Source organism: Diorhabda carinulata, chromosome 4 (genome assembly GCF_026250575.1).
Source record: "Diorhabda carinulata isolate Delta chromosome 4, icDioCari1.1, whole genome shotgun sequence".
In the NCBI taxonomy this organism is placed as follows: domain Eukaryota; kingdom Metazoa; phylum Arthropoda; class Insecta; order Coleoptera; family Chrysomelidae; genus Diorhabda; species Diorhabda carinulata.
The window spans coordinates 19779683-19792474 of record NC_079463.1 but is presented as its reverse complement, the minus strand read 5'-3'; the positions used below and the strand labels follow the sequence as shown (position 1 = coordinate 19792474).

General features: G+C 30.6%; 1 protein-coding gene across 8 annotated transcripts in view; it reads right to left on the bottom strand.

The window, feature by feature from the left end:
• LOC130893551 (serine/threonine-protein kinase Genghis Khan) overlaps positions 1 to 12792 on the bottom strand; it is a 108652-nt gene that overhangs the window by 25985 nt on the left and 69875 nt on the right. For all 8 annotated transcript variants that reach the window (XM_057799794.1, XM_057799793.1, XM_057799795.1 and 5 more), the window contains one exon: positions 1716 to 1924. In XM_057799794.1, coding sequence (XP_057655777.1) covers positions 1716 to 1924 — 209 coding nt within the window. The remainder of the gene's footprint in view (positions 1 to 1715; positions 1925 to 12792) is intronic.

Here is a 12792-nt window from a genome sequence, read left to right as displayed (position 1 = left end):
AAAGCCTGACTTAATATATAGTGGAGGTAGGAGTACGTTTTTGGGGTCTACAAGGTTTATGCGTAGAATGTTCTTTTAACCAGGCTTTAAAGATTCTCTAGCAGGCCATTTCTTTTTGCACCAATGTTGATTCCTAGCTCTACTGTCCCATTCACACAGGAAACAAGAAACTTGGTAAAACCACCTTGCTGACCAAGGAGCATGAACGTTACTTTCAAATCACCTCATAACATCCGAACATGTGCAGAATAACCTATTTTATTCAACACTGTTTCTAGATTTTCGTAGCTCTTTTTTATATATACAGAATGACCGTACAGATCGTAATGACAGGTACAGAAGCATACACGTTACCATTGTGTAGTAAAACAGCCTTCAAACTATTTTTGGATGAATGAATAAACAGCCTCCAGTCTTCTTTTTTGTACTCAATTCTAAACTCACTTATTAGACCAGGAATGTCTGAGCAGTACACCAAATCACCCTCTTGTTCAAAATACTTTGAAAATTGCTATTATCTCTTCCTATACACATGAACGCTAGTTCCAGCTGCCAACAAGTTCTTTTCTTTTAACCTAGAGCCAAGCAGTTTAGCTTTTTCTTTCGTTAAGCCCAGATCCCTAACTAAGTCGTTAAGCTCGACCTGAGTAAACAATTTAGGCTCTACATTTTCTGTTTGAAATTCTTCATCGTGTTCATCTAACTCCGACCGTACATCAGAAAATTCTTCTGTTACAATAGAATTTAAGTCCTCTGGTGTTTCAGGGACCGGCAAATCTACACCGTGCCCTACTGGTCGGATAGCGGACGGAAGGTTAGGGTAGCTTATTACCTTCTTGTTTTTAGAGTTATGACCAATAATACCAACACTGCAAAAGTAACAGTCATCGGAATGATTTCTTGGTTCCTTCCATATCATAGGCACAGCAAATTTGAAGTGTTTTCCTCTCTTTTTTTCGCCATTTTCTAAGGTCTTTAACACATACATAACAAATCTTATGCAGCGCCCTATATTTAAACTGATTTCCAAATTTAGTTCCAAAGTATGCTAGATAAACCTTTTTTACAAAGTCTGTAATGTTTCTTTGGTGTTTTTTAATAACAAACTCACCATGTCAGCACAGTTTTTACAACCGCGATTAGGCATTGCACTGAGCACATGTACATACAGAAAACGGAAACGTGAAACTGAGGTTAAGTTGAAACTAAACTAAACATCAGCTGTTTAGCTGTTAAATTCTAAAAATATTGCTTGATTTCATAAATGTAACTATAAAATATGAATAAATGGTGGGTGATACAGCTTTTTAAGCATCATATTTGGATTCAGCAACCTAAAAAACACAAGAAAAAAGTATTTTCAGTAAAAAAGTTTTTTCATCGTTGACCTGTGTTATTGGACGGGTATTTCCATTTTAAAAATAAAGCTCTCGCCTGTGTTAACGAAAATCTTGTCGGTCAGTGATATTTTATCCGTTATTTGATCATATCTATTTAAATTATCTTTACATTTTCCTTAAAATAAATTTAATAAATAACGAGCTTAAATCCATCAACATCACAAATATCTGTAATCACTCAACAGAAATCACAGGTAATTATTCAAGAGTTAGTAACAAACTAAATCTTTTTAAGTAAAAATAAAAAATATAAATTTTTCAGTTCCGATTTACCACTATCTATGATTCATTTGCCATTGAACAATAAAGCCTTACCATACTAAGTTCTGATAAATTACTCTTGGAGCTTGTCATGCTTAACGCCCTGTTGTCTTCAATATCACCCTCTTCTGATTCAATTGATCCACCCTTGAATAAACTTTGAATGGGTACGTTATCATATGCATTCACCTGTTGTAACGATGAATTGCTTTCTTTTAAAAAATGATCCAGATATGACATTTGAGAAGAAGGTCGTTCTAAAACTGTAAAATAATATAATCAATAAAACATCTTGAAATTTAGTGGTTTATCACTCATCAAAAAGTATTATAGAAAACACACCTTAAACTCCGTTAGCTGTTAGATGTTATCAATTTAAACTAGAGCGAACGAAGTTTATATTATAAAATACAAAAAAAATATGCATTAAACAGGGCTTCGAATTTTCTCAATTTTGGATACACCATTGTTAATCCCACAGTAAGTTTGTGTGATCTTTTAAAAAATAAGTTATGTAACAATGAGACACATTCGAAGGAAGATGTAGAGAATTATACGAAGCCCTTTGAGACTCCAGATAACAAGCTATTGCCGCGGTTTCAGAAACAAAGAGGTGGTAATTCGTGGAATACTAAATGCTAGGAATATGAATACTCGCTGATATTTTTTAGTAAATTAGAATTATCCTGATTTTGAAAGCGTGTCATCTTGAGTTTGTCTTAAATATGTTAAATACCTAAAGGTTACAACATAATAAAATGCTATGCATCAAAATCAAAGGGCAAAACAATATATTAGCACTCCAAGCAGTAACCAACAGGAAAAATAGAAGAGTTAAGAGGGTTCCTCAAACAATTGATATGAATCGTGAACTGCATGATATTAATACATGTTCCAATTTTAAATAAATATAAGAAATAAACAGAAAAAATCAATGTTGATTTGAACTATACATCAATTAAATATTATTGTTTATCAACAAAAAGTATCTATAGGAGCCACTGTAAAAGGTAGATTAAAGAATGTTATACAATGCCGGTCCATTCTCAAAATTTCTCATCTTAAAAATTAATTTTTTCAGTTATGATTGCACCAAATTAAAAAAAAACTTCATATTATTGAATAGAGGACTAGAATCTCTTTCGAACAAGGTGCAACACGTCCCCCTTTATTATTTAAAATTTTCGAGTTTGTGCTTATAATTCAGAGAGGGTGCTGGAGGGAGAATGAATATATTCAAAGTTTCTTGTGATAAGACATAAATGATCGAAACTTCACGACCTCTGATTATAATACACAATAGAAAGTATAATTTAATATTTTCTACCAATTATTTTTTTTGCAGCTATTGGCGACCCTGTGAAAATTGCTGTGGTTATCATCTTATTCTTAGATAAATTATATACAATCGTGTCCAAGCATTAAATATTTTATTTCTTGCATTTGAGGTCATAACTTATTGTAAATACGTGGTACTGATGTATAATAATTACAGTGAATAATTGTATTATTTTACAGTTCATATTAATGTGCAAATTTAGTACATTGGTTGAAATTTCGACAGAATTTTCAATGTATTTACTCAACAAATGGGGTACATTCTTCACGTTAAAAATAAAAAGTACTAATGGAAAGCGAAATTCACAGGAAAATGCAAGCACCAAAAACAAACAATCGGAAGAAAATGAAATGACAATACTTAGAGAGCGGTATGAAAAAGGTAGCTGGTTGATGGTTAGACATACAAGAAGCGGTAGCGAATTTTTTCAAAACAGTGGATTAATATTTAAGTGTTAAAACAATTGGCGATTACTATGAAAAGATTAATGAGGAGGTGTAGGTATTTTTGAGACACGCTACATGGACTCAGATCCGAAGTAAAATCGACTTCCACCCATCTGGTTAATGGATGAAAATAATTTTATAAGTAATTTAGTATTTATTAAAAAAATGGATTGCTTGAAATATCCTGACTAGGCTATAATTAATTAAAAAATCTTTTTTTTTTATTTCTACCGACGAGTTTAATGAAAAAATTGTACACCAACGGTAAGTACACGGTGTCAAACATAAGGTGACTCATACTTTTTTCAAAATCTGTAAGAATTATCAAAAAACTTTAATTACAAAAGATCTTTGTATCAGATTATTGACGTTTGGATTATACAGGGTATTCCAATTTTTCAGTATCGACATTAACTTTGGAATTTTGAATGGAACACCTTATATTTTATTGCGTTTTTTGATTTAGTGGTAAAAACAAAAGTAACTTTCATAAGACCGACCTATTTGATTTCCGCACGATTTAGGAAATATTATAGGTATAGGACATGTATGTATGAAAAGATTTTTATTTTTAAACGAGTTCTATTGAAAGTATAATATACACGGTGTATCATTTAAAAAAATGAGATTTTGTTAGTTACAAAATTCGAAATTCATACAGCAAAAAATAATAACCAGTATGATTGTAGACTAGAAAATCAGGAAAATTCAATAAACCTAAGTTTTGCGTTTAAAAATTTCTTTTGTCCAATTTTCTAAATATAATGATAAAAATTCAAATAATCTTAAATATTTCCCAAACCGTACGGAAATAGTTGATTGAAGTGAGCTCCATTTACTCCCCGACAATGAGTTATCGTTTTTAAAATGCGTCTAGTGGAAATAGTTCTACATTGTTCGAAAATAATAATTGATATGAGATACCCAAACAGAAAAAAATCAAAATGTATGATGTCCGATGCTATACCAGGATATTTCCCATTCAAATACCATCTTACTTCACCTTAATAGTGGGTTTATAGTTGGTATGTTATTTCCAAATTACCGAATTCATCTAGATAATCTTCCAAAATTTCAAGAATTAACGGTTCTATTGCATTTTGCATATACATAAATGTTCAAAAACCACGACCTTCCTGACATCATGTGGTTTACGTTTCTACTATAATAGAAAGTACTTTGGTTAATAAAACAAATTATTTTGACATGGTCTACCTGTTGGTTTATATTTGTATACTTTTTTCCCCAAAATTCCAGTTTTCAGTCATAGTCGTCGAGAGTTAATAAATCATTTTTAATTTGGAAGGCAATTTATTTGTTCACAGGAGGGTTTATACTCTATTTGGACTGATTTTATAAGTAGATGCTACTTGAGTAGTGATATAGTATTACTTCAGCCAGTATATCTATATTTTTTCTGAGCAGAAATTTATGGTCAACCAAAAGTACGAAAACTTGAGACAATTAAGAAATTCCAAATTAAAGAAATTTGCAACAATTGCAACGAAATTTGATCATTGCAAGGTGGAGGTTGAATTTGAAATTGATTTCATTCAACATAATACATTTAAAAAAGTTGTCAAAGCTGCCATCAACATGTACAAAATTAGTATCTCTGATTAGATTGTTGGTTACAATGTCCTTGTGACTTCATATATTCAGTTTCCAAATTTCAATAGTTGATGTATAATCAATCCAAAAGTAAAAGGCAGAGAGGACTTTTGATTAGCACTGTATACAGAGTGAGTTTTATGTATGGAACGCCTCAATTATCTCGGAAGCGGCTTGTACGATTTCTATAAAGTTTTGTCCGCAAGGGTATTGTGATATTATGGTACCATGGTGGTATTTACATTATTGTCAGATCTTTCCTTTTTCCGAAAAAATAATGAACTTTGTTATATCAAATGGATCACCCTGTATATTTTTCACCCGACACGAATCCTTTAGACTATTTCCTGTGGGATCACTTAAAAACATCGTTTATAAAATAAAACCTGCCAATATTCAGGAATTAAAAGATAGAATTACCACAGAGATACTTCTACCATACAACAAACATTTAAAGATTTGTCTTCAGTTGTTCTGGTTTTCTGCGCCATGAATTGGATAAATATTTTACTGCATCAGTTTCGTTAAACTCTTTACTAACTTACTGACACTAGACCTTGTTATGAGATTTGTTTTAGCACATAAATTATTAAAAAATACTCAAATTAAACGAATTTATTCAATCGTAACAATCTAAATGTAAAATATTTATTATAACTTTGGTGGAGATATTGTAAATGTAGCTATAACTTCGAACTTATGGCATTTATATGGTATAGAGAATATTACATGAAAAATAATCAGTATTTCTTAAGGATTTATATGGTGATCTAGTTGAAATAACAAAGTTCATTATTTTTCCGGAAAAAGGAAAGATCTGACAACAATGTAGATACCACCAGAATACCGGCCGTATCACAAAAATTTATAAAACGTTTCAGAGAGAATTGAGGCGTTTCCATACATAAAACTCACTACATATAATTATTGACAAATACATCAGCAACAGTCTCACCATTCAAATTTAATATTTGCGGTTACTAATTAATATCACTATATACACAATTTAAATAAGGTTCCTCTTAACTAAAAGCAATCGTAGCCGCAAGCCAAATTGCGTATTAAAAATAAGGCCATTAGCTAAAACATTCGCCGAGACTAACCCTTAACGTGACGTTTGCCGAACGACGATATTCCTAAAGATGCTGCATGTAAACATTTACAAGTCTTCACTCTATGAGAAATGCTGTTTAAAATTGAAGCACTAGTAGTTTTTGTTTCGATAATTTTTTTAGGATAAAAACTCAAAAAAAAAACACTGTAATTATTTTTCAATGAACAAATCTAAAAAATATTCATGCTTAAACCTGAGTGTATGGAAATATGTCTTAAATGCAGGTTCATTGTCATTTGTAGAGAACGTTAAAAAATCTATGACAAAATAGAATTAAAATTTGTACTAAAAATGTTTAGGGTCTTTTTTATCATTGATATCGTTTCTATGAAGTGAAACATTTCTAAAAATTTCTTTTTGTATTTGACTGGGATTCAAATTTATATAAATAAATGTGTTTAATGTCTGTCCTATGTAAACAGCGTCACAATTATTACAAAAAAGCTCATATAATGAATAATTTTCTTTCAACTTTTTTACTCCTTAGATATTTTCATGTTTCTCTTGATGATTTGTTTTGATCTCTTTTTTTATGAAAAACAGTTTGAAATAACATGTGAATATTAACGTTTTGGACTAATATTTTGGAACAGAAGAGATCTAAAATCAAAAACATTTAGAAGAATAAACATATAGAAGCTTCCTTAGCTGACGGTGCCGTTTCAATAACGAATATGGAACTGGGCGCGTTATCCTTTGCGTAACTTTTTCCAACCTTTTTATTTTAACGCCTCATGTAATTTGGAAACTAAATTTACATAATCATCGCCTGTAAATGTGGCACCCTTTGGCAGTGAATCTATATACATACATAAGTTTTAATGCGATATGATGATAAATAATTATTTTGATAGTAAGTCAAGGGTTGAGCAAAGGGACCAGCCCTAGTATCAAAATATTTCCAAAGTACTGAAACATTACAATAAGTATGATTTTTCTAGCTCGAAAATTTCAAGGCTTTGAAATCCATTTCGGAGAGGGTACCGGTTATATTGAATTCCCTATTACGTAATATATTTTATATTACTTTTATTTTATATTATTTGTCTTTTTGGGATTCAAATTTCCTGTAATTTCCATAAACTGAAGGGTTTTCCTTTGTTTCTAGCCCACCATATGTTCATTTTTTTCGATGGTTTGCCATAAGAAATTATCTAAATATTTTTTATGTATCAGATTCCAAAATGAGAGTTTATTGTTTCTTGATTGATCTTTTGCCCTTCACAAACATTATGGAAAGTTTAATTTATATTTATTCGAATGTATGTTGTGAAAAAGTCATCGGTACCTTTAAAAAAATCTTAACTGTAACGAAATTTTTTTATGTAGAAGAATAATTTGGTGTTTGATAGGATAAGCTAAGAAAGAGAGAAGAACTAGAGATAATTGTATGCTGAGAAGGCAATAACGATCGTTATATGGACCAACTGGATCATTTAAATGGAGAAAATAAGCACCTATCTTAATTCAGAAGGTAAATCGATCTTCAAGAAAAATGTTTAAATAACTTTTGTATTTTTTATCAGATCGGGAATTTAATGTAATTTATCACTGGTTACAATATCTAATGTCACGAGAAAAAATTAAAATCATTCAGTCTAAATCTATTATAACTCATTTAGTCCAGTCAATCAGGAGTTTTTCCAAAGATTTTTGGTCCCGGCAGTGTAACATTAAATTAGAATAAATGTAAGAATCGATTTTAAAAATATGCTTACACCTCGAATTGTCTATAGGTTGAAGCCACCCAATCTAGGGGGTGGAAAATATAATCTTAAAATAAAAGCAGGAATGAAAAAAAGTCATTCCATAAAAAAAATTCTATGACAATATTTGTTTAAGCGATTATTTCTCAAATTATATGTAGTTGAAAATATTCGATTTTCGTGCAAGAGAATTTTGGGACGATTTTTTGAAAATAACTTCGAAAATGTACAACTTACAAAAAAAATGTAAGAAATAAAGTTGGAGCCTGTCAAAAAAAATAAATGAATTTAACTTAAATTTAGTTATCTATGTGCAAAAATAACTGAGATATGGTTAGTTAATGATAATTTTATCCCACAACTGTTAAAATAATAACTACGATCTCAAGACTAATCAAATATCAAATATTATAAAAAAATGTATTGAACATTTTTTTAAGGAAATTAAAAAATCAATGGATTTGATTTCATATCATTTGGATAAAAATAAACAAAGTTATAACAATAATTTCTTATTTAAATTTTTCAAAAAAAAAATAATACAAAAAGTAATGAATTTTCCATGAATATAAAAATTAAAGATAATCACTCTGTAATATACTGTATTTTAATATTCACTATGTGGTAAATAAGTTATGATCAATATTTTTGAAAATTTAAGTAATATTGAAAAAAAATTATTCGAATTAAAAAAAAATTTTTGGTTAATATCTCCAAAAATAAAGCAGTAACAAAAAAACATCAGAAATAAAAGTAATTGAATCTTTTTTTATTTAACAATTTGATCTTTTTTTTGTTAATGTATGACAAAAAATAAAAAAGATATGCAGTTTAAAGACTGTAGTTAAAAGCCAGTCCCACTTTTCTTGAGCTCGTTGACCTTGAGTTTTTAAAAAACGATCAATCACGTAATATTCGAATTACGAGAAATTATAGCATTTGGAATTTCCTTTAAAATAGTTTTTGAATCAATTTCATAACTACAAAATTAAAAAAGTTTTCGCTAGAAAACTAAAGCTAGCTTGTCGCAACGTGGAGTATGGGTCTGGCTACTAAATAACGAGACTGGTTACGAAAAAGGGTTTTATTATAAAAATTATTCTATATTCGCATGCTTCCCTTCAATATATTCCCCTCCCCTCGCCATACACCTTTCCATACGTTTTTTCCATTGATCGGGCCCCTTTCAAAGCAGATCTTACAAAAAAAGTCGCACGGTGCCAAATCTGGTGAGTACGGCGGGTGTTCGAGCACTGGAGTGCGCTTACTGGCCAAATACTGCTTCAAAGATAGCGCGTTATGGGAAGGTGCGTTGTACTGCTGCAAAACCGGGCCGATTCTTACGAACTCATTCTCGCAGTATTGCCAAAACTGACAAATTGTAAGTCTGATTGACATTCTGACCCTCTGCAACCAATTCAGTCATCACGATAATATTGAAAAAAACGATCAACGTTGGCTTGAATTTTGATTTGCTCTCTCGGCCCTCACTTAAACGCTTACACCACTCAAAAACACGCGTACAATATAGAGAATTATCCCCATAGGCCTCTTACAACAATTTATAACACTCAATCGGAGGGAGGAATTGGGGTTGTAACCCAAAGATCCTATGGTGGATGAACACGCCAATTGTGAGACCAATCAACACATATGGGGCATTGATTTGAAGTACTAGAGAACTAGTCTGAATACCACGAGGAACAACCTTTCAAAGGTAGAAAAACTGGATTGCTTATGTGCAACCGGGGCCATGAAATCTTGCCCGACAGCTGCACTAGAAGTAATTCTAAATCTACCACCTCTTCACCTAGTTCTGGAAATCGTGGCAGAGAAAACATCATTTAGAATATTCAGAGACTGAATCATCAAAGAAAAACCTTAATTAGATAATGACCAGCCCTGGGACATGCCTCAGGACGTCACATCGAAAAAGTTTAGCTTTGAGAAATACTTCACCTCAATAATAAACTGTGAAAGCAGGTGAGACCAAAATACCATACAAAAAATGAACAGAAATGCCATGGTATACGGATGAATCAAAAACAGTAGATGGAACTGGAATAGGAGTGTATGGGCGCAGAACCAAACACTCTGTAAGTCTGGACAGCGCATCATAAAATTAATATCTAAGTAGTACCTGAAAAATTCTGTCATCAGCATATAAAACGAGTTTTCCTGCAAATTCAAATATGGCTAGGAAAGAAAGATTTTCGTCCAACATATTGGGGATCGATTAACACAGAAAATTCTTTACAACCAATTGAAATGACCATTCAACCTGTACCAGAAGAACTTCTGAAGATGATATTTTGCAACTGCAAAAAAGAATGCCGCACAACTTTCAGTTGTCGAAAACTTGGACTCTTTGCAATTCGACATGTAGAACATGCTCTGGTGACAGTTGGTTAAATTGCCTCCCTATCACAGATGAAGATGACGAAAAAGAGGAAGAAACAATGTTAAAATCCATTTAATAAAACATTTATTATATACATTATTTTAATTTTTCCTTTCAATTATTGAGAAATAGAGTAAACAACAAAAAAGGGTTTACGTTATTTTTTCATGATAAAAGGGTTGTTTTTAAGGGTGAAAATATTATGAATTAATGTTTGGACCACTAAGTATTATTATTTATTATGTAGCATTAAAAAACCGTCTAAAGGCTGAAAAAAAAATTTTTTTATTTATAATGTTATCATTAAGGGTAGTTTATAGGGGTTGAAAAATGATAAATATTATAAGAATTATATTCCACGATCTGTAACAATACTTTTTTAAATAGAAAAGTTTGATTTTATTTCATGCAAGGTATTTTTTCATTTTTTTTAATTGTCCTGTATAAAGGGTGGTTTTCACCCATTTAGAATAAAAATCCGATGCTTAAAAATGATCTACAGGGTAAATGAAACTTATTCCAAATTTTCATAAAAATATGTAGAGTGAAAGACAAATCTATAATCGTACAACTTTTTTTCTCCTGATCGAATGGACTAATTGGAAAAGAGAAATGGAAACTTTTGAAAACTAGAGTTTTTTAAGAATAATAAAACTGTGTTCCTTCTTGCTGCATTTTTATGAGTGTTCCAGTCAGTTTGATAAATTATCATTAATAGTTTCTCTTTATCTGTCTATTATTAAAATGATCAAAAGGCAACTAAGAATTATTTACTATATATTAAACATTTTTTAGATTTGTTAGGAATTCTATTTATCCTGTTCAATAACCATATTATATGAAAATATTTACAACACCATTTCACACATTATTTACATTTGACCTTTGAAGTTTTTATTTATAAGTAGTTCAGAAATGCCACCAGAAGTTAATTACTTTCACTGTTTCAACCATATAGTCGCATGTAGAGTAACATAATTCCCCAGAAGCATGAAGTTATTCCAATCACCAAGGGCAGTTGTTTCAGCCATGAATTGACTAAATACACAGAAATGATTACTACCCAACTGGGAGTGCTAATATACACTGTACTACAGTAAAGTGGTTACTTTTACTCAGACCGTTTGTTTTTTATATCAGATCAAAGCCAGTATAAATAAGATTAGAAATTAATATTTTTTCTTTGTAGCATATCATATGCAACATAAAACGTCATTTGCGAAAAAATTGTCATTTTTGGTGTCCTTGACTCGACTTACCCTAACCTAAAAATTGGAAGTATTCACGTTAAGAGCAAAATAAAATTCAATCCACTTCTAATTCACGTTCTGGTTAATACATTGAAACATATATTTGTAATGAACTTTTCATTTATTAAGTATTGCATACCAATCATTTTGTATTAAGTGATGTATTGGAAATTGGCTTTGATCAATTATACAATGCAGTCCATTTGTATGAAAAAATTCAAGTACTATGTGAAAGAAAAAACCTGAAACGGTCGATTTTTATTCTTGAATTGACAATTTACAGTATTAAAATATTAACCTCCTCCAAAATTTTAAATATGAAAGAGGGTCGTGTGGCACCTTCTTGGAAATCTGAAGTTTTTTTTGATTTAGTGCAATCATAACTGAAAAAATTAATTTTTAAGATGTAAAATTTTGATAATGTCTCGATCATAAAATTTTACATAGAATGAAGATAATAATGTTGCATAATATTTAGATTGTATTTTCCAATGTACTTTACAATTAAATTAAATGTTCAAAATGACCACCACTCACTTCTTGACAATAACCGAGGCGATTTTGGAATTCTTCTACAATATTTTGTGTGACCTCAGGGGTTATTTTGTTTATTTCTTCCATTATCCTAACTTTTAAATCAGCAATATTTTCTGGTCTGATAACATATACTTTAGATTTTGAATAACCCTATAAGAAGTAATCGAGAGGAGACAAATTGGGAAATCTAGCCGGCCATTCGATCGTTCTATGTCTGCCAATTCACCTATTAGGTAAAACTTTCTTGCTTTCTAGCCGGATCATCTTCATTTAACTCCCGAATCAACTGAAATTAACAAAATAACCCCTGAGATCATAAAAAACGTAGGATAATTTCAAAATCGCTTCGGTTATTGTCAAAAAGTGATTGGTGGTAATTTTGAACATTTAATTTAATTGTAAAGTATATTTTTAACTGTGATAGGTCATTATAAAAATTTTACATCTTAAAAATTAATTTTCTCAGTTATGATTGCACCAAATTTTAAAACACTTTATATTGCTGAATACAGGATGGAAAAGCCTTTCCAAAATTTTCGACGGGGTGCTAGAGGGAGATAATATTTTCATATTGTAAATTATCAATTCAAGAATAATAATCAACCTATTTCAGGTTTTTTTCACATAGTACATAATAACGCTAAAATTGAAATTATACCATACATATGGACCACATGATATTATTGGAATGTAGTTATCAACTAATTTTTTTGGTATAGAAAAGTAT